Raw genomic sequence first — 22,948 nt, 5'->3', positions numbered from 1 at the left:
GCCTTTAACTACACCTGACCGTCAAGATGCGTTCACTGACCTCCAGGAAAACTCATGACTCATCATCTTCGTGATACCATTTCACGTCATTATTACATTTCTCTGGAATCTAAAGACGTTTACATTTTGTGACCCCAAAATGTAAAATAAATGTAATATATTCATCACAAAATATTAATACACAAAAACATTAATAATTTCTTTGTACAAGACATGGGCTGCATCAATGCATGAACAAAAATGTTACTATATGAAGTGACAAAATAAATCAAATACTAACCATGTTGTGTCCTTATCTTATTGATAAAAAGAAAAACAAAAGGTAGATATGCATATATATATAAATATATGCATGCATATATATATATATATATATATATATATAAACCTTTGTGTCAGAGTACATACATGCAAATGTTCCCACACACGCATATGTCTAAATAAACGTAAACATACTCATATGTACATAATTGCACAAAAAAAAGTGGAAAGAGGTTATAGATTTTTAAAAGTCTGGGAGATTATTTCAGTCAGATGGAGTTCAATGTTGAAATAATCTGCGGCCAATTTATTTGGAAATTCTAGGAACCAAGAAGAACAGATATTGCAAATGAGGAGCGAAATGGAATCCGAAACTGTTGAAGGACAGTGAACATGAACACTTTTGAAAATAAACAGAACTCAGATAATACTCACAGGCAGCAATCAGTGAGTATTATGGAACAATGGTGAGTTTGATATGAACATCTGCATAAAGAGTCAAATAAAATATGAAGTGGTCAAATTGTTGGATGTGTTTTAGTACATAAAGTCTACATAATTATAGATATATATATTTTATATATATAGATGTATTTTTTTCCTGATTTGAAATGTCAAACAATTCATCGATTGACAAAGTGAAATTAAAGAGCCATGTCAATGTTTTATGATTAATAATTGATAGGACTCAGCCAAACCTGCAGATATTTGAATAAATCAACTGTTTCCAAACATTTAGTCACGATAACGAACAACTCCTGCTTACTTTTCTCTATAAAACAAGCAGTACTGTGTAAATCAACTTCCTTTGACCTCCAGACGGACTCTGTAAATGCTCTGCTTCTCCTTCTCTGCCAGAGGGTGTCAGAATAAACAGAAAGCTCAGGAGGCATCTCTCCTACACAGTCTGGCTAAAACCACTCGAGATGAGCTGGTTGATGACCTGAAATTGTGCAGGGTACTTGTGTACAGGAGTCACATGTCTATATGACTCCTTCACCCTCACAGTTTCCTCACATGTTGGACGTGTTGGGTTGGACGTGTCTCTCAACTGGAGCTGCGACGCGCATGACTCGAGTGTCAGACAGAGAAAAACATAGCACTGCTTGGAGGGGAATGTAAGCAGCCTCTTTACACAGTGTTTGTCTTCAGCACGGTTCACTTCATCTCACATCTTAATAGCAACTTATCATCCTTCCAAATAACTAGAGGAAAACACGGTAAATGAAGGAATAACTGAGCAGAATCTGGACATGATCCCGCTAAAACAAATAAAGTATTTAATATTGTTTTAGCAGTGAAGCTAATCTAAAAGGGCAGGTTAACTGACTGTGGCTACATTTTAAATGTTGTATAAACATTTATAAACGTACAAATGTATTTACTTTTTTTTTTTACATGTATTAATTTTCCTCCCAGTATAAAAAACAAACAAAACATGCATCTTCAATACATGAAATTCATTAAAGATAAACACTATTTCGTGTAAACACAGACCTTGTCTGGACCAGGATGAACTTAAGGTGAGGCATTAACTGGTTATGGTTAATGTTAAAGGACAACACATTGTTATTTCACCCCATGGAGTGAAGTATTGTTTTTGGTGGCTCTGTGTGTCTGTCTGTATGTTTGTTTGTTTGTGTTTCCGCACTTGCACTTGCCAATATGACCAACAGAGGCCGCCAGAGGCTTGTTGTGTAAATGGGGTAAAGTCTGCCATCTCCGATCGCCTTGTTTAGGCTGCTTTAAGTTGACTAGAGCAACAGACACCCACACATTTATACAGTTTATATACTGTACTGTATATATAAAACTAAGTGTCATTCCTAACTCTAATATAAATTAAAAAAAAGGTCAGTATTTATATAACACTTTACTAGTTTTGATGACCACTCAAAGCTGCTTTACACTACAGTTTTGCCATTCACCCATTCACTCACACTTTCATACAGCATATCTTTTATCACTCATCTTTCATACGTGGGGGTTAAGTGTCTTGCCCAAGGACACACTGGCATGTGGACTAGCGGAGCAGCCAGGAAATTAAACCCACAACCTTGAAGTTGAAAGACGACTCACTCAAACACTGTAGTGCACATGCCAGACCTGTGAGTGCTGCTGTAACACTGAAGACATTGCACACATTACAATGTATACAGTCACAGAAATGGAGACAGGAAGTGAAATAAAAGAAAGAAAATCAGTTATCCTAAAGCCAACAGACCAAACAACAGTGTTGCCCCCCCCAACCGACTTTCTGACATAACACTCAGGAAATGAGCAGTTCTGAAAGAGTGAGCTTCATCTAGCTATTTTTACTGCAGGTGGACTCAGAAGGCCCTTTAAAGTGTTGTCCTCGCAAGTATCAGAATGTCCTCATAAAGGAAGGTTTTATTCAAACTTTGTCCTCACAGCCTAAACTACAAACATGAATACACATGCCTCTGTCTCGCACCTCAGTAAATCCACTCTGTCTAATTAATTAGACGCCCCTTTAATGTTGCAGCTCTGAGAGGCCACTGTGGGGCTCAGATAGTCCACTGTGACAAATATGTCCACTGGAAAAAGACGTGATAATGGGTAAAGGTTTTCATGGCTTCGTGGCGACTGTTTCCTTTAGCTAAGTTTTTGTAGATGTGATAGTCTAGCGTTCATAAGAGACGACTGAGACCATCCATCTGCAAACTGCGGATGCTCTGAAATAAACCGATAAGACTTGAAGAACCCGGTGAGCGACCACCGCAGCTTACTAAGTAAGCCTTCTGTCTCCTCTTCACCTTTACTTTCAGTTGTGTGACACAGCCCTTTTGTGATGGCACACATTAAGAGTGCCTTTATCATTGAATGACTGGTTTGTATTAGAAAACAGACACTGAGGAAATAAAGACACTCGTGACTTGTTTATGACTTTGGCGTTAAATATAAAGCTCTACAATAAATGTGAAGCAACCGTTCACTCAGTGGGATGCGCAGTTTAGTAATAGACACAGTGATTGTTTATGTGAAGCCTATTTAATAGCCTTTATTTACTGTCAGCGAACATACCAGATGAGAGACATCCTTGTTAACAGAGAGAGAGTCCCATTAGACTGGTATCAAACTCTGACATCTTGGCCAGAACACGGTCCAGGCATAATACCGATTATACAAATATCCGTCAGCAATCCATGAAGTGAATTAGTTTGAACAGTTCAGCTTGGCAGCGGCAAAGTCCTGCAAAGGCGGGCCAAGAGCTGTGTGCATCTAATGAATCCATAATATAGACAGAGGCGAACATTTGTTTCTGATAAAACAGAGAAACACGTATTTAAAATGAAGCGAAGATGGTGTAATGTCATGTCATGTAACGGGATTTGTTTTTGTTTCTCATTCTCAGCTGACGCAAGGAAGCATGAAACATGGAACTTGTATTGTTTAGAATGTCCAGATTCAGCGGCACAGTTTTACTTATCATTGACGACGGTGTTTGTTTTTGGGTGTAACTTTCTTTGCTGAAAATAAATGCTGTTTGTTCCAATCTTTTAAAATGTCTTTCAAACTCTGGTCTAGTAACACTTGAAAACACTCGTGGCTGAGTGCACACGATCCAGAGCAGGAAAACCACAGTTAGAAATATACTATGTAAATTAATTAATTAAAGTACTTAGCAATCGATAATTATATGATAAATACAAATTAAGCTCACAGCAGTGTTTGGGAGCAGGGAGTCTTTGTCTGTTTTTTTGTAACAGTAGTGTTTTCAAATGATATACTGTATCTGTGGATGTGTAATTGAAGAGTATACTGTATGTATTAGTATTTATTTCTTATTTGTTTTGTGTCGTACCATGACCATCGAAGAGGCTCAACAGTGGGTGCAGTGTGTTTTTGAAGGAGTGAATTCAGACTTTTAAAGCCTGTGGATTGATGGTCTTTGGAGTGTTATGTTGATCTCTGTGACATGTTTAAAAAAAAAAAAAAAAAAAGGTGCAGCACAGACCCAGCGCCCTGTTTTGAAATGCCAAGAGGATTAATGGCACTGATAAGTGGACTTGGTGTATTAAGTCCTTCGAGTGTTGCCATTTCCATTCCAGTTATGATCATTTTGAACATGGCTTTGGAGTTATATTACAAAGACAAAAAAAAAAAAAAGAGAGAAGGCGCAAGAGAGTCAGAGAGAACAGAGCGAGGTGGGATTCTGGTTTATGTGGAAAACCGTGCAAAGGTTCACGTAGGCTCACCGTGCTCAAATGTCGGCAAGCTCCAGTGGAACAGACGTCCACACATGCACACTGTGACTTTTTTCTGCATGACTGCAGGTACAGATATGAGCTACAGCAGACGGTGCCTTTTGGGTTGCAATATTCTCATGTGTGTTTGTGTGTGTGTGTGTGTGCGTGTGTGATGGAAGTGTTGACATCTCTCTGAGGTGTTTGAAGCACAGCGCCACTTGAAAATGAGAGAAAAGTGAGAGAAAATACATCTTGATATTCTGACAGTGTTATCTGTTTTTCTGGATTTACTCAAAATAAAAACGTGTCATCCCCTCGACCCTTAGATCTTTCTTTAATGCTTAACAGTCGTGTAAATATACTTAATTAACTTTTTCAGCATGTTCTTGTGCTTTTCTCCACAATGTAACTTGTTTACTTTTAAAATAGAGGTGGGGAAAAGGTCCATACTTGAGATACAAGTAAGTTTATGGTACATATATTAATGCAACACGCACACAGTAAGTGAGTGCATGTCTCCATCTAGTGGTTTCTTATAGGCAATTCTGCTTTCTCACTGGAATCTCTAAAAATCATACTATAAATGCAATAATGTCATCAATAACAGCTTATTCTGCTTTAAAAAACTCAAACAAATCATCCAACATTGGAGCGCATCAGAGTCAACGACAGAAACGGCGAAATGAAATATTCATTTTCCTCTATCCTTATGTTTATCTTTAAATAAATTCATTTGAATGCACAAATCTTGACCTAAACATGGGGATTTAAGATGTTAAAGACGCCTGAGAAATCACAATTACTCTGTTCTACTGTGTTTATCTTCTTTTGTGTCATTGTGCCGTTCAAAAAACAGGGACCGCGTCAACACAGTCAACTAAGCACCAAGAAAAAAGAGCTGAAATGCCTTAGTTTAAGAAGTATAATGCTTTCACAGCCTGCTAACACAGCACCACACACATTAAGAGACTGGGTTTCTCCTCTATCAAGCACTTGATTAGTATTGAATTAGAAATTATTATTTTTGCACACACACCAGTTAGTGACAGTGAATTTGACCTCTCCATTTAACCTATATTATCCTTATTGCACACACAAGCTGGGCAGCACTTATCTGAAACCTTCCCAGGATTTGAACCAGCAGCCTTTCAAACCAATAAAACCCGAAAGATTTACATTTTATTCAAAGCAAATCTTTCATTTGTCAGTCAGTCTCCAGAGAAGCACTAAAAGTAGCTTGACAACCCTTAAGTTGAGTCTGGGACCTGCTTGACTCGACCACAAATAGGCTCAATATAAGATATGACAGGTTTTACTATTTCAACATTCTGATGCAGATGCAGATGTTGTAAGATTGAAAATCTTACAACATCTGCTTCTGGACAAAAACGTAAGTTCAATAATGTCTTTTAAGTATTTAATGCTCAACTGACTCCACTGAATGAAGGAGCCACTGAGGACCACATGAGGGCAGTATTACACCTGATACACAGAATTGTACAGACAGGGCAGTCCCTACAGTACAACACAAATAATGTACTAGATAATAGTAAATAATATATATAATAATAAATATATAAATAAATATATATATATCTATATATATATTTTTGTTTTGCTTTTTCGAAATAATCTGTTTACGCAGTGTAATCTGTTTTAATTGGAAATTTGCTTCATTGATATCTGCATCTTAAAGGGTAAATGTGACTGCATTAATAACAGTAATGAATGTTGTACAATAAATTGGTTAATTAAAATCGCTGTTATAAATATATAAATATAATAAAAACAGCGATTGTTACCGACTTACACAGCATTGGCCCACTTGCTGTTCTCATAAATATATTCATATCAATGTCCCCGGCGACCCTCATGTGGAGGCTAAAGCTGTAGAAGATGACTGTGATGAGTGGCTAAGTGATTAGCGTGCACGCTACAGTAGTAGGTGACACAGACACTGACTCTGCTCTGTTTGACCTGCAAACTTACATTATGACCAGAACACCGAAATAAAGTATTTTTCATGACCAACACACACATACTCATAGTTTAAGTAACCACACTGAAAGAAACCTCAACACATTTAAGAGTGCTATATTTGTTTATTAGGACCATTGCAGTAACAAAGCAAGCATAACCTCAAGAGGGTTTATTTTGTCCAAGATTGTGTGACTCCATGTAAACCTTTCACCCACTCAAAGTGAAGCGACCCATAATCCAAAGAGGTACAAATCTGTGTTCCTGAAAAACTAGACATGTACAAACTAAAAGAAAATTCATAATTATAGCACCTTGGTGTTACACACCTTCTTACATGTAGCACCACCACATCCCTAAATGTTTTCATTACATGTCATTTTCGCACTAAAATAAGACTCGCTCTATTACAAACCCCATTTCCAGAAAAGTTCCCCAAAACTGCCCTTAATTAACAGCATTGTTAATTATCAAAATCATTTTTCATGTTTCCGTACTGGCTAATACGTAGAATCTCTTTCTGGTTTACAAATAAAAATGTAAAAATTGTTGCAACATTGCACATTATTATTTCTTGATGAAGATGTCACCTTATAATTATATAGTATTCCTGAGCAGTAAAATGTGTTTTAGTGGTTGATTGTTGTGCTTGATTCATTTCTGAAATCCAGAAAAGCCTAGTGAACCCACTCAAACTTGGGCATAAATAGGTGAATCCTGTGCAAACATCGGGCCCTCAGGTAGAGTCATACAAGATGTCATCATCCTACAATGATGAAAATGGCCACATGAGCATAGAAAAACCACTGTGACTATGAACACAACTTGCCACTGCATCAGCAAATGCAACCTGAAACTGTACTAAACTAAGCCACACGTTCGTTTTACACAGAAACCTCACACAGCTCTCTGAGCCCGACCTCAAGTCCAAGTTTCAGCATGTGTTTGGAGGGAAACAGACCTCTATGTCAAAGATGAAGAAGACCATGCAGACTTGCAAAAAGCAGCATGTGTATCAGTGGCCATGGCGAGGGGCAATCTGCATATATATATGTGAAGGTACCATTGATGCAGAGGCTCAGACAAAAAATTAAAATTAATTAAATTCCCATAAAGTGTGATAAAAAAACAGTACCATACAGTACCAATTATACCCCAGTTTTTGTTATTTAAAAGTATTTAAAACATGCATAATATGTCAGGCCTACTTTCCCAACTCATGATCTTGGACATTAGGCTACTTTTCCATCCCTGTAGTGAGCAGCACTTTGGAACCACACTTTCTCTGTCTGGTCCTTGCCGAGCTCCCACATTTGAGAGAAAATTGAGATGCCCTTCTTGGATGAAATCATCAGATACTCTGCATTTTCTGGATGCAGAGTCACAAAGTAACGAGCGAAAAGCAACGACTGGCAGAAGCGGCACATCACCAACACATAGAGGCATTCTTTTTCCACCTCATTGAGAGGAAGCACGCTTTCCCAGCCCGCGAGGACGGGTCCACCCACCTCAACAGGGTTAGGGTGTTCCGTCATCATGTACATGATAGTGATCGCCAACTCGTGAATGTAGTAGCCACTGTGCATGTCCCCAAAGTCAAGGATGCCACTGATCCTGTAGCCATTGCTTCCATCAGATCGCACAAGCAGATTGAGGTCATTGAAGTCCCCATGGTTAATACCTTGGAAAATAAATAAATAAAACATTATGGGTTATGGAACTGCAAATAATTCTACTAAAAGTAACGTTGCACGTCCCTTATACTGACTGTAATCGTGAAGCCAAGTATAATGAAGGAGAATTAAGCTTAGCTTAGTTTACTGATTAACTTCTTTTACGGAAGCATCCTCTTTCTTCTCGACTAAAACAGACTGTGTAAATCATGATGTAGAATTTACTATCTTCAAAAACAAATACACGGTATCATTATACAGTATATTACTGCAGAAAGTAAAGTATGCATAATAAATGACAACAAAAAAAACGTGTTCAAAGTTGCAGTGTTTTGCTCATATGGCCCTTTACTTTGATACTGTTATGTGGTTTAGTGTTGAAAAGCATCTTTTAGAGATAACTCAACAGTAAATGGAGATAATTTGGCAATTAATTCAATGTTACAGATTGTAATTTAACCAGAAACAATGAAAATATATATTTTAAGTAAAGTATATATGAAAAAAGAAGTAATAAATAAAGTGAAGGAGGACTTGAGGACAGTCGGGGTCACAGATGAGGACACAAGGGATAGGACAAGATGGAGGCAGATGATCCACCACGGTGACCCATAAAGAAGCCAAAAGAGAAAGAAGAAGCGATAAATCAACGCTTTACTAAATGAACTAGGTGTTATTCTTCTTTTATTAGACCTCTGTAGACGTGTACAGGGCTGTTCTTCAGTCCAACTGATGGAAATCCATTGCAGGGGTGGGAAAGTACAGTGTGTTTTATTGGTCAATGAATTCATAACACCATTATGATATAATATAAATCAAATTGCCTGCACATAACTATAAGTGCTAGACCAGGTCCAGCTTCCTAAAGCTTCAATATATATTATGTGCAGTATGTGATAAGACAAGGACCAAAAATGTGTGTTGATTCTCACCTAAATAATAAGTCAAAACTTATTGGTGGGAATCTAAAAGTAGTAGTACATCACACACACTTACTGAAATACATATGACATTTTCCCTCTGCAGCACTGGGGTGAGGATATAACTGCAGAGCTAATTAGGGATGTACTGATCCGATATTAATATCGGATGTTAACTAAATTGGATAAAAACAGGTATCGGATAATGGGGCTGATCTTGATGCCAAGCTAAACACGGAGCAACACCATGGAGCAAGTTAAAGAAGCGGGTGTTTGGAAGTATTTTGCGCTTGCTACGCCAACAGGTTTGCTACTTGCAATATCTGCAAAGTAAATGCTATGAGGGGGTGGTGGTAACACCGCAAAATAAAACACTGTGGATTTAATCAAGCTCCTCCAAAAGCATCATGCAAAAGAAAAATATATACAAAAAAAGGGGCGACAAGATGACGAAGCAGCTGACTTTGGTCAGGTGCACTGCTAGCCGACAGCTTGGATGCAAAACTAGTGTAGAAAGTGGGTGAGACTGTTTAGCATAATCTCAAAAGATTGTAGATGAGAAAAGATAAATACTCACACCAGAGAGAAGAAATGCTCCTTTTCATGAGAAAAAAACAGCAATTGATTATTCAGTGAACATTCTGGGTAGAGCTGTAATCCGGCCTTAAAAGTTAGGCCCGAGCCCGACAAGTACATTTTGATTGACAGCTTTTTGAAAGCCGGAACCCGTTCACCCGTTTTTTTGCTTCTTAAAATGTCTTTGAAAATATTGTAAATCAAATCTAATTCCATACAACACAACGTACTAGAGAGCGGTGAGTTTTTCAAAGATTGCTCTCATGTTCATGCCCCTCCTTGTTTACAGGATTTCACTAGATATGACTGCAGCTTCTAAGCTTTTCTAGAGGAACGTCTCACTCACAAAGTCTTGTCTTGAATCTGTCCAAAGCGATTGTAGCTGTAATTGTGCTTTGTGGAGGCGCACTCACTGTTTGCACGCTGTTTTTCCTTGTTCTTCGTATGAGATTTAGAAGCGAAGTGGTCGCTGCTCATGTTTTTATGGGTCCAGTTGACTGTGTTTTGTGCTGGCAGAAGTTACAGAACAACATATCACCTGACTCCGCGAGTTACTTTGTAATTTCGTAACTTTGTACAGTGCGTCTTTGTCTCAGGTGGCCCTGTAACAATTTACATCATTCAGTGTTTAACAGTTGTTATTTTTAAATAAATTTTCTTAACGCTCAATTCCGCAATTCTGTCCGCATATTTCCTGCATCGAAGAAACCATCGGGCCCTGACAGAACGTGACAGGACAGGGACCAAAAAGTACATTGATGCTCACCTATATACTTTCACTTGTAAAAATGAATAATAAAAAGCACATTTCACATTTCACAGTGAAGTCAAAACTTCTAGGAGGGAACCTTATAAGTGTAAAACATACTCACACTTGCGAAAGTCGGAGTATTTCGGGGCCACACAGGTCTTGTACTGCTGAATGACAGACTTAATTATGTCCTGAAGAGGATTTCCATCAAGTACACTCAAATAGGCTTCCATAAGGGGAACATTCGTCAGACTCCATAAGAAATTCTCCCTCTGCAGCACACTGAGATGAGGATGTTCCATCTGGGGGAAGAATCAGAAGGCAGAAGAGAAGGTACAAAACATCAAGTAATCTGTAAAATACAATCTGTTGCATATGAATGCCAAGTTAAGTAGCTTCATGAGAAGTTCTAGTCTTATTTTATACATTGTGCTTCATAGTTGTGTTACCTCTTTCAGGATTGTGTCCATTCTGGCTGCTGTTTTGCCAATGTCGTACAACAACTCTGGTGTAAGAGGGACCTTGGAAACAGTAATGCCAGGCAAATAAGTCAACAGCCGCACCAAGTACTTCTGAGAGCCATAGCCACAATCTGCCAAAAGTTAGAATTAGTATAGGATTAGTAATGTAGCCAGGTTTGTGACCGGTTTGTTGTTCATGATCTATTTTGATCATTTATCTTCCCCGGAGTGTTAAACTGGCTCACTCATAGATTAGCCTTTCATGTTGATGCCTTACGGTAAACCAGAATTACCATCCAACAGTTTCAGTCTATACATTTATTTTCCAGAGCAGAATAACATGCACCTGTTGACCATAATGACTACCCCAATCGAATCAATTCACTGTCGAATTCAAGTGAACATTTGAATCAAACTCATAAGAATGACACAAACAACCTAAAATCATAATGCCTTTCTGCCACATAGGCATATCAAATGGTTGTGCTTTACTTTTAAATCTCACAAAAGCCAATGAACTACACACATGCAGACACCACATACTTAAATAACATAAAGTATACTATGTGTACTTAACCAAATGTTTTCCTTCAGTTAAGATTTTACTTGTTGTGGTGAGTGACATGACATGAGCCTAATGTGCATGCAAACATCAGTTTACTATGGAGAATGTTACAGTTGTCCCTGAGAGGGCAGTCAGTATTTACCTGCAGAAGTGTATGTAGATGATATGCAGGCCTTGTTCAACAAAGGTCCTAACAACACCTAAGTTGGCCCCACAACTCCTCACACGGAAATAGGGTACAGAGGACAGAATGGAAGGAAGGACAGATACTGTGCAATAATTCATTCAATCATTCATTATATTTTTTCATTCATTCATTATATTTCTGTTATTTCATTCTTATTTTATTCTATCTATATTTTGTATATTTAGCTAAGAGTTTACTGTTTACTTTTGTATCCTATTGCTAAGAGTTTACTGTTTACTTTTTTTATCCTATTACAAAGAGTTTACTGTTTATTTTTGAGCTGACTTTCTTTCTTGTACCACTTGTAAGCTGCTGGAAATCTGATTTCCCTGAGGGAGTCCTCCCAAAGGATTAATAAAGTTTAGTCTAAGTCTAACAGACAAATGAAGGGAATATCCCCTGGTGCTAATGAGGTATGTCTTTTCACACACGCCTTTCAGGAGCGGCTGTGAGACAACGGTAACCACAGTGCCGCGGAATGTTAAAAGCAGACATTATTAACAGCATACTGTCTCTGAGTTGTGAGCTGAAGATGTGTAATTTAATTCCTCCCTGCAACTTCTACAGTGCAAGCCAAAAATCTTGGTGTAGTTATGGACTCAGACCTCAGATCACTAAATCAGACAGATACTGTGCAAATTATGGGATGCTTAACTTTTGTGCTACATGATATTATACTTCAAGGTATGGACAGTGTTTTGCATACCCATTTCTTCCAGACTTATGAGCTGTCCTGAAGAGTTGGGTAGGGCTGTTTGGGCAGGAAGTCCTTTCTGGTGCAGAAAAGACATGGCATATGTGTGCACCTCAACCAGCCTGTGATCCTGACTGTCCTCAGAGTTCAGGATTTTTAGGACGTACTTGCTTCCCTCCTCGGTCTCCACATAGAGGTTTTGGTCATCGTAGCTGGGCAGACTGTGAAGTTCTGATGGTGTCAGTGCAAAAACCCTCTTCAACATCGCAGACATCTGAGAGAGACTGAAGTTGGGCTTGGCCTCTTTCAATGGCATCACTGCTAAAAGAAAAGATACATCATCAGCAAAAAAAACGATTTGAAGCAAAAATGTGGTAGCTGTTGTATATATAACTTCGGGATTTATGGCTCAAGGCTACTTTTCTTGTATTCTGTACAAATAAGTGTGAAGAGTGAAAGTTGGCTGCAGGCCACCAAAGACTTTAGGAAAATTACAATCCAATTTCCAATTAAATACAAACAGTTGATTCAGTTCAATTCGACAAACTTAAACTGTTAAAATAAATGAATTTGAGTAAAAGCATCAGTGGGTGTAATACACACCACATCAACATGCTTCATATCATTACATACATGATATTAATATACCCTGTGAATCGAGCCACTACAGAGCATCAACTGATCCAAGATGGAATTGCTAAACTGGTCACTGAATGCGATGTTGCATTTATACTGCTGCTGAAACATGTTTTGTCAAACTGTCATAAGAAAAGTGGTAATGGGGGCAGGACTAGGGCTGAACGATATATCGTTATCGTATCGATATCTAGATATGAACATTCAAGATATTCATATCGTAAAAGCAACGATATAAAAAATATCGATTTTCCCCCGCGCTCGCCCTACATGTACATTTCTGGCACAATAAACTTCATTTTTACGATTGCCCTTGAATGCACCACTGCGGCCAAGCCAACCACAAACCTTATTTCATGCTTGCTGTGGATCGACAGCTGAAGCCAACCAATGACAAACATAGGAGGGCGGGCGGTAGACAGACACTGAGATGCGCACATACACACACGACATACACAGCGGGAAAGAAAGTGACATGAGCGCGGAAGATAATGCGGCCGGTGGCGATTTTGTGCCAAAACATAAATCATTCTCCATTATTTGGAGGTATTTTGGATTTAAAAAGGATGATGTCAACCAGAGCGAGGTGTTGTGCAGGTCGTGCTTGGAAAAAATTGCGACGAAGCAAGGTAGCACAACAAACATGTTTCACCACCTGAAACAACACCATCGCGTGCTGCACGAAGAGTGTATTACGATGAGAGAAACACCGGGGACTTCTCAGTCATCCCAAAAGAAGCCCAAGCAAAGTGTGTTTACTGATGCGTTCAGTAGCGTTACACCATATGAGTCGACGTCATAAAGGCGTTACATAAAGGCGTTATAGACGCTATAACATACCACATTGCAAAAGACATGGTACCCGTGTACACAGTCTCACAGTGAGTTCTCATCAATAAAACTGCACTTTTCATGTGGAAAGTTTCCACAGTCTTTTGTATTATGATCTTTTTACTTTTCTGAAAAATGCTTGGTTTTCACCGAACCCGTAGTCATATCGTATCATATCGATATCGAGATATCTGGCATGAATATCGAGATATGAAATTTTGTCCATATCGTTCAGCCCTAGGCGGGACTACATAAGCTTTTGCTTCTCCCACTTTCCCTTTCAGTTATGTGTATTGTGTGAACTACACTAAGATGATGTGTGATGATGATTGATCTAACTGACATGACCGAATTAAACATAAAAAAAAAAAAAAATGTATGCAGTAATAATAATAATAATAATAATGATAGTAGGATGCACCGATATGAATATTTCGGCCGATACCGATATCTGATATTAATATTGCTGCCGATAACCGATATCTACCGATATTGATATATGTTTGGTTTTTTTTAAGTTTCTGAGATGATAAAAGTTTGTACAGACTGAAAATCACGCAAGCTGAATTTTTGAATGTCTTTCTTTATTTTCAAAACATGTTTTACCTACAAATAACAAGGTTACAGGGCTACCATAAGACACAAGTAACCAACTACAAGTAAAGGTTTTTAGAAACCTTTACCACTGTAATTTAGTTACAAGTGAGTAACTAAATTAAATTAAAGTACAGTTTAACTCCCTCAACTCACTAAACTCCTGTGAGACAGTTTGGATCATAAATTACAAACATGAACATAAATAAAAATAATACCCTGCCAAAGTTACTGTAACCGAGATAAGGGCGTCTATACTGGGTACGTAAATAAAGTCAACAACCCTTCCTCCCAGCAACAACAACCGCGATATGAGAAACAATACCTGACAAGCTCTACTAAGAGCTGCCATAATAAAAAAAAATACGTTACATTACTTTATCAAACTTGCCAGTATTCATGGCAACCAGACATTTATTAAATTGCAAAACATCTTAAAAGTAGCGCCGACTTGGCAGGTTGTTGCGGGGTTCAATATGCTCTATCAACCTCCGGAACCCTCGGTCCTTCACTACGGAAAATGGCTGGTCGTCAAGAGCAATCATTTCCATTACCTTGATCGTTATTGCCCTGGCCAATGTCTTCCTTTGGTCGAGTACTTGCTGTATTGGGCTCCCAGCTGCGCTGCTTTCTTTTTTGTCCGCTGCCTAACGTTACTAGCGTTAGCTTCCTGCCGTTGTTTGCGTACTTCTGGGTGGCGGTTTTTCAAATGACTTGACGCGGAATCCACCTCGACTTGTTGTATAATGCTTTTTGTGTATCTCCTACCGTGCGTGAAAAAACGCCCACACCGCTGACATTCACACACACGCACACACACACACACACACACGTCTTGTGCTGCGCTTGCGTCACTGACCCTGTCACATGTCCAAACAAATGCCGCATGGCCTCCCCCTCCCGACACACATACACAAACAGCAATGAGACGGGTATAAACATCGGTTGTTAAAATCGGCGCAGTTTTACTCATTGGACCGATGTCGATATGTTAAAAAATGACGAACATCGGCCGATACCAATAATAATGCCGATATATCGTGCATCCCTAAAATACATTTCATTTAGAGGCGCCTTTCAGAGCTCTCAAGGTCACAGTACCAAAAACAACAACAAACAGTTAAATGTGGATAAAACAAGATACAAACAAATGATTAAAAACAGATGGGCAATGTGGACTAGAATCATGAGGGGAAGGCGAGTTGGAACAGGTTGGTTTTAAGGGAAGGGCGGAGGTGGTTTTGTTATGTAAGTGAAGTAAGCAGACCTGGTGATGTTACAGATGTGAGAGTGGAATGATAAACTGTAGAGGTAATCAACATTTCAACGGTAATCATACATCATCACATCATTTTGTGACAGAAAGAATTGTGAGTATTCACAGTGTGTCATCTCTTCAAAGTATTTCATAGAGCAATTTACTGAAATGATGTGAAATATTAATCAATTCATCAATGACTAAATAACTAACTGAATAACTAAAATAATCAATATATTAATTAAAGAAACTGATTGTAAAACACGATGAAACATAATGATAATAATAATAATTATAATAAAAATAATAGATAGTTGCAGCCCTTGATGGCACAAAACTTGACATGGCTCTTTTAGACCTAGTCAGTGTGAAGTCTGTAAAAGAAAAAAGTAAGATATAAGCTTAAATTTAAAACTAGAGCTGAAATTAACAACTGCAAACCTTTCATAATGGTATCTAAAAAAATGTAATGAAGCTGGTTGAAATACAAACATTCAAACCTCTGGACAATGTTCTAAGAACGTTCTCTTTTAGTTGTAAAAAACCAAACAAACCCAAAAAACTAAATACAACCAAATGCGAACGTTGTGTACAAACCACAGGAGAATGTTTCAGTTTTTGGTTCCCTCAACATTTAGGGAACTTCTTCACCCTGAGGGAATATTATCTAAATGTTAGTTATTTAGTTAGTTAGTTAACCTTAGGCAAGGGGTCTGTAACCTGCGGCTCCAGAGCTGCATGTGGCTCTTCAACGCCTCTTCAGCAGCTTCCCTGTACCTTTGAACAATATATGTTTAGCTTTGTTATCTTTCTTTCTTTCATTATTCCTGTGAAACCGTCCACTAAAATATGTGTCACATCCTATGTCTACGTCAAATGCGATATTGAAAATGTCCCAGAAGCCGACAGACTTTAGTGTTTGAAATGTGGAGAGACATTCCCAGCACTTAAATGAAGTCATTTGTACATGAAGAAGTACACATTAATTGTCCTGTCCATCTATGATCCACATAATTATGCCAGCAGGTTTTCTCATTTTTAGATTTCAAAAACCCAGTCAGTTTTGTTGCATAATGCTTTTTGTGTATCTTCTACCGTGAAAAAACGCCCACACCGCTGACATTCACACACACACACACACACACGTCTTGTGCTGCGCTTGCGTCACTGACCCTGTCACATGTCCAAACAAATGCCGCATGGCCTCCCCCTCCCGACACACATACACAAACAGCAATGAGACGGGTATAAACATCGGTTGTTAAAATCGGCGCAGTTTTACTCATTGGACCGATGTCGATATGTTCAAAAATGACGAACATCGGCCGATACCAATAATAATGCCGATATATCGTGCATCCCTAAAATACATTTCATTTAGAGGCGCCTTTCAGAGCTCTCAAGGTCACAGTACCAAAAACAACAACAAACAGTTAAATATGGATAAAACAAGACACAAACAAAAGATTAAAAACAGAAGAAAATAAAAACAGATGGGTAATGTGGAGGAGTAGAATCATGAGGGGAAGGCGAGTTGGAACAGGTTGGTTTTAAGGGAAGGGCGGAGGTGGTTTTGTTATGTAAGTGAAGTAAGCAGACCTGGTGATGTTACAGATGTGAGAGTGGAATGATTTTAAACTAAAGCTGAAATTAACAACTGCAAACCTTTCATAATGGTATCTAAAAAAATGTAATGAAGCTGGTTGAAATACAAACATTCAAACCTCTGGACAATGTTCTAAGAACGTTCTCTTTTAGTTGTAAAAAAACAAACAAACCCAAAAAACTAAATACAACCAAATGCGAACGTTGTGTACAAACCACGGGAGAATGTTTCAGTTTTTGGTTCCCTCAACATTTAGGGAACTTCTTCACCCTGAGGGAATATTATCTAAATGTTAGTTATTTAGTTAGTTAGTTAACCTTAGGCAAGGGGCAATGTGGCTCTTCAACACCTCTTCAACAGCTTCCCTGTACCTTTGAACAATATATGTTTAGCTTTATTATCTTTCTTTCTTTCATTATTCCTGTGAAACCGTCCACTAAAATATGTGTCACATCCTATGTCTACGTCAAATGCGATATTGAAAATGTCCCAGAAGCCGACAGACTTTAGTGTTTGAAATGTGGAGTGACATTCCCAGCACTTAAATGAAGTCATTTGTACATGAAGAAGTACACATTAATTGTCCTGTCCATCTATGGATCCACATAGTTATGCCAGCAGGTTTTCTCAAGGATGAACTTATTTTTAGATTTCAAAAATGATACAAACTATTTTTTTTGTCTATATAGCATATCTATATATAAAACTTAATACATGGCGTTATCTTCATTTTATGGATCAAAGATTACATTTATTTGGGTAGAGAAGGGACAAAAATGGCTCTTTTAATACTAAAGGTTGCAGACCCCTGCCTTAGGAGAACCATGGGCTAACGTTCCTTGAACGTTTCGTGTTAGTAGAGCTATATGAAGTGTTTAAATCAAGTAAATATGAAGTTTTGAACCTTTAAGGTTCCTCTGATGTAAATAGTGATTAACGGTTAATTTTACAGTCCCAAAAATGTCGCTGCTCAGTTTTGTGACTGGGTTTAATGTGTTGCCATGAAAGGCTGCACAGTTGAATGTGACGTTCGGGTTTGGTTACATTCAATATCAGTGAAAGTCACTGAAGGTATCGCACACAGACATTCTTAGCAAACTACCGTTAATCACAGCAAACCATGTTTATAACTGTTTCCTACGCTACCGCTACTGTCTGAAATAAAATACGGCTGCATAAAAATCACAGAACTCACCGCTTACGTCTTATTGCGCCTTCTTCTTCTTCTTCTTCGTCTTGCGAGAGTGAGAAGTGCTGTGACGCTGCTCTTCCCTCATTCCTAATGGTCACAAGCGGCGCCGGAAGTGCGGTGCAGAGGGTAGTTTCAGACGGCCGTAGTCTCAGGCGGTGACACGTTTTCTTCACAGCGCCACCGACAGCGGGACTTGGATGACCAGAGACTACAGTTTCGAAGACATTTTTTTTTAAACATACAAACCAGAGGTTGCGCTAGACTTTTTCGTTGTCTGTCATTTTGACTGACAGGGTCATAAAAATCCCGTCATAATCAATTTTTACCGGTCACTTTAAATGATAATAATGACATATTCAATTGCATTGTTCATATTGCAGTGGAATATGAACAGTTCACCTGTGGCCTAAACGCACAGTCTCACACCTTCCTCCTGGTCCACATGGACGCGTGCCTGCTTGCGCGTAGTTGCGCGTGGTAGTAAATCCCGCAACATGCGCTCCTTCTGCACCAGTGGATCAGCTGCACCGGTCACAGACGCGCTCCAAAGCCTCCTGTCCATAGCTCTTTAACACGCTGTCAGCACTACAAGGATAGCGAGATGCATTGAGTACGGTGTCCAGGTCAGAAATTATGCTCAGATTCTCCGATGGGAATCTTTATTTTGTCGCACAACATTTTTCTATCCGCCCTCCTCAGCCAGGAGAACTCCCGCTCCCACTGAACTCGCCTAACCTCCTTACTGCCGCTTCCTCGCTCCGCTGAGGCCAAGGGCTGAGTTTGTCCTTCATCTGCATCTATCCCTCTTTTTTCACCTCTTTTATCAACATAGTTTTTGGGCTTTTTAAAGACACTGCCGTGACATTTTTCTTCTTTTCTACTTTCAACTTACTGTAATATGCTCTTCACCACCAAGTGGTCAGGGGTGTGAATTGCAATCTGTCAAAATGACAGATGGCCCTCAGATTTTTCCGTCACCGTCTTAAAAAAACGGTCAATGACGGAAAATATTCGGTTAACGCGACCCCTGATACAAACAGTTAGATAAACCAAAAAAAGTTAAAAAAAAAAAAAAAAAAGTCAAAGAAAACCAAAACATATGTACAAAAATAACCCAAACAAGAGTTGTTATGCACATTAACCCTCTCAAAGCCTCAAAGCCACGGAATAATCTGAAGGAAAACAATAAGTTCCTCACACAAATTCGTTCAAGGATCACTAAATAGGATCAAGGATCAGTAAATAATATAAAATTGTATCAAATCAAAAGGATTTGCAGTTTCTAACTGCATTTCTGGAAGTGCAAATAACATTTTATTCCACCTAATCAACACCTTTCGCTAACTACTTAGTTCTAAGGGTTCATTCCAGCCAAATACTAATTACAAACATAAGAGTTGCATGTGGGGCAATCTAGAGCAATTATCTCATTATCAGGTAAAATGTAGATGGAATCACAGGCTATGAATGAAATTGTTGTAGAGAGGAAAGACATTTTATATAATAATGACTTAAGGAATGAAGCATGTAAATGGTTTGTTTTTCTCCTTAAAATGTAATTTAAGCTGCAGACCAAGATAATTCACAAAGCAAAGGTTAAAGATCCAGGTTCAATGTCTGCAAGGTTGTTAACAGAGCTGATATACTTTTATGGGCAGGAACAGAAAGCCTTTGGATGTTTCCGGGTGAAGACGACAACAAAATGTGTTTGTTGATGTTCAAAAATGGGACAGCCTCAGTAGCTTTCATGGTCCATGTTCAAATCAATGCCAAATTATACTAATGCCCACCCAGACCAGAGTTCCAAGTGTGATAAATCTGTGTCATGTTTAGTGAGATAAGAATGAAGCTTTATGTAGTTCCTGGAGGTCAGTCAGTGCATCATGATGGTGTCAGCAATGCCTGTCAATCATCTGCAGGCCCTGTTATTGGCAGGAAATTAAGAGGGAACGCCTCCTGACAGTTTATGAACTATAGAATATGCCACTTGCCTCAAGTTTAATCCTATTAAGCAAGCTTTTGGCGAGTGCAAAATATGGACATAAAATTATCTTAAGATAGATGTACAGTATGTCCACACACCTGCACTAAATGATGTCTTTTTTTTATTATGTGAGGGTTGGACTAAGCACACTTGTTGAATTCTTCTATGTGTGTCAAGTTGCACCGATAAATGCAAGCAGGTGATTTTGGAAAAATACCCAGTCAAACTGTGTAAGTGGAAAACATGCTCTTTTAGCAGCAGCGCAATGATGGAGGTTGTTGTGGATGTTGTGCATGCAGAGCTCAGCGCACGTATTGGTGAGAGCAACAGCAACCTGATTGGTGTAGCTGCTTGGGAGCCATAGGCTGACAGGGGGAACATTGTGGAAATCAAGCTCAACCACTAGAGGTTACAAGGACTAAACTGGTGCATCTAAGTACATCAGGCTGACAGTTCAATCTGAACAAGCTCCGAGGAGATTAACTTCGTCTGGATGAAGTTAAATTCAGTAGTGCCTGTTAGCAATGGGTTCTGTGCTTATTGCACTGCAGTGACACTAGACTGCTGCACCTCTGCAACTCTGGCACTGGGTCTGAAACCCAAGAAGTCAGACAAGCCACACCTGTTTTTTGTTGGTTAGTTGTAGGGCAGCCATATGCACATGTGCAAATAGAGTGACAAGAAGAACTGAGTGAAATTTGACTGTGTACTTTTTTTTTTACAGTACAAACAATAACTCATCGGCTTAATATATGTATCCTTAAACTTTATCCACTTCACATCACTTCACAGGCTCAATATGACATTTTCTTGGCATCCAGAAAGTAAGCTTGCCATAAATCACAAATCTTTGCAAATCGATGTTTTCAGCGAAACTTTACAGCAAAAAAGGTTTCACAAACTTGCTTACACAAAGTTAGAAGTAATGCTCGTACCATGCCACAGAAGGAGCAAAAATCAGGTGTAAAATATTCATCCTACAGAGGAAAAAAAGGCTCTATGACCTTAGCCAAATACTCTTTTCACAACACACAGTCCCTGAAGGGGAAAAGAGAGAAAAGTGAAAATTAAAATGCATTGTGGCGCAACCTCCATCTAATGTGTCCATCCTGTTCATATTTATGAAATGGCCTTTAGCTCGTCCAGTCCTCACCACTATCCTCTCTCATGACTTGATCAAATACCCCGTGAGCAACACGTGTCAGCTCATAGCAGTGCAGCTGTGACACAGACAATGTTGGCTATCAATGTTAGTACGCTGAATATTTATACTCACTCGGGTAATCAAGAACAGTGATCACCATGGGTCATGCCCTGCTGACTGATATGAATACATACAACGTGTGTTTAATGTATCCACAGCACATGCATCCACTCTTGAACACAAACAGCTTTCAAAAAATCCTGCCTCTTTCTCTTTTGCCACAGAATCATGGATCAACTACAGTAGACTGTTCCAGTTCATTTCAAAGGTGCTCGATGGGGTTGAGCCAGTGAAGTTCTTCCATACCAAACTCATCAAACCATGTGTTTATAATCCTTGCTTTGTGCACCGGGGATGGATGGATGGATGGATAGATAGATAGATAGATAGATGGATAGATAGATAGATAGATGGATAGATAGATAGAGATAGATAGATAGATAGATAGATCGATAGATAGATATAGATAGGTAGATAGATAGATAGATAGATAGATAGATAGATAGATAGATAAAGGTGGTATACGTGTGAGAGAGTGGAAAGGTCTCTTATCAACATACATCAGTCTGGTTGGGTTAACATCTGCTCAGCAGTGATTGGTTATTCATGTACAACAGTAATGCTGTGTGACACCTGTATGCTCTTGAATTATTCACTCTTATCAGCTGTCTAATAGACCTGAACTCAATATTATTTCCTGAAATTCTTTCCTAAATGAAGTGTTATGAAATTATACTTACCAAAATGCGTAAATCTAAGTTATTATATAATAGGCTTGTAATTCAGAGATTCAGGGCTCATTTTAAACCTCTTACTTAGCAGTTAGAGTTGCGAATGAAATAATGTCTCTGCCACACTGACTTTGTAAAAGTATTATAATAATATTATTATTATTACTGTGAAATTTTAGGAACATGATCCATAAATGAATGAATGTGTACGTAAGATTTCTCACATCTACAGTTAATAGAGCTCTGCAACCCACCAGACTGGAAAAATGTGTTTACTATTGGGCCTGGTACATTAAATTCCACTAGAATAAGGATAAGGAATATATATGTATATATATATATATATATATATACATATATATATATATATGCATACGTTTTTGTTTACAAAGTTGCTTTTGAAGATCGACTTTTTAACATTGATGTAAGCTGCGGCACATTTGCTGATTCAGTAAAAAAAAGAAAAATCTGTCCAGTGCAATCATCTACAGAGCACTGAGCAGTAACATTAATGCATGCAGTGCTCTCAAGTTCTGAGGTCAAGGACATTATTGCACAACAGCACCTTAGCATCGAGGCAGGAATGAGATACAAGACAAGAGGAGATTCAGAAAAAAAGAGAAATGTGATGGAGAA

General features: G+C 38.5%; 1 protein-coding gene across 3 annotated transcripts; it reads right to left on the bottom strand.

The window, feature by feature from the left end:
- Positions 1-6,554: 6,554 nt before the first annotated feature.
- Positions 6,555-18,537, bottom strand: hykk.2 (hydroxylysine kinase, tandem duplicate 2). 3 transcript variants are annotated; one of them, XM_058639138.1, is made up of 5 exons: positions 18,397-18,537; positions 12,289-12,594; positions 10,819-10,961; positions 10,491-10,671; positions 6,555-8,130 (listed from the first exon to the last, which is right to left on the bottom strand). In XM_058639138.1, exons 2-5 carry the CDS (start codon positions 12,590-12,592, stop codon positions 7,682-7,684), a joined length of 1,077 nt encoding a protein of 358 aa, XP_058495121.1. In that variant the 5' UTR covers positions 12,593-12,594; positions 18,397-18,537; the 3' UTR covers positions 6,555-7,681. The 3 variants fall into 3 exon arrangements, with proteins under 3 accessions (XP_058495121.1, XP_058495123.1, XP_058495124.1); XM_058639140.1 differs by having other exon boundaries at positions 12,289-12,597; positions 18,397-18,492; XM_058639141.1 differs by having other exon boundaries at positions 18,404-18,475.
- Between the last annotated feature and the right edge of the window lie 4,411 nt (positions 18,538-22,948).

This window comes from Solea solea, chromosome 9 (assembly GCF_958295425.1).
Source record: "Solea solea chromosome 9, fSolSol10.1, whole genome shotgun sequence".
Taxonomy (NCBI): domain Eukaryota; kingdom Metazoa; phylum Chordata; class Actinopteri; order Pleuronectiformes; family Soleidae; genus Solea; species Solea solea.
This window is presented reverse-complemented; position numbering and strand designations above follow the sequence as displayed.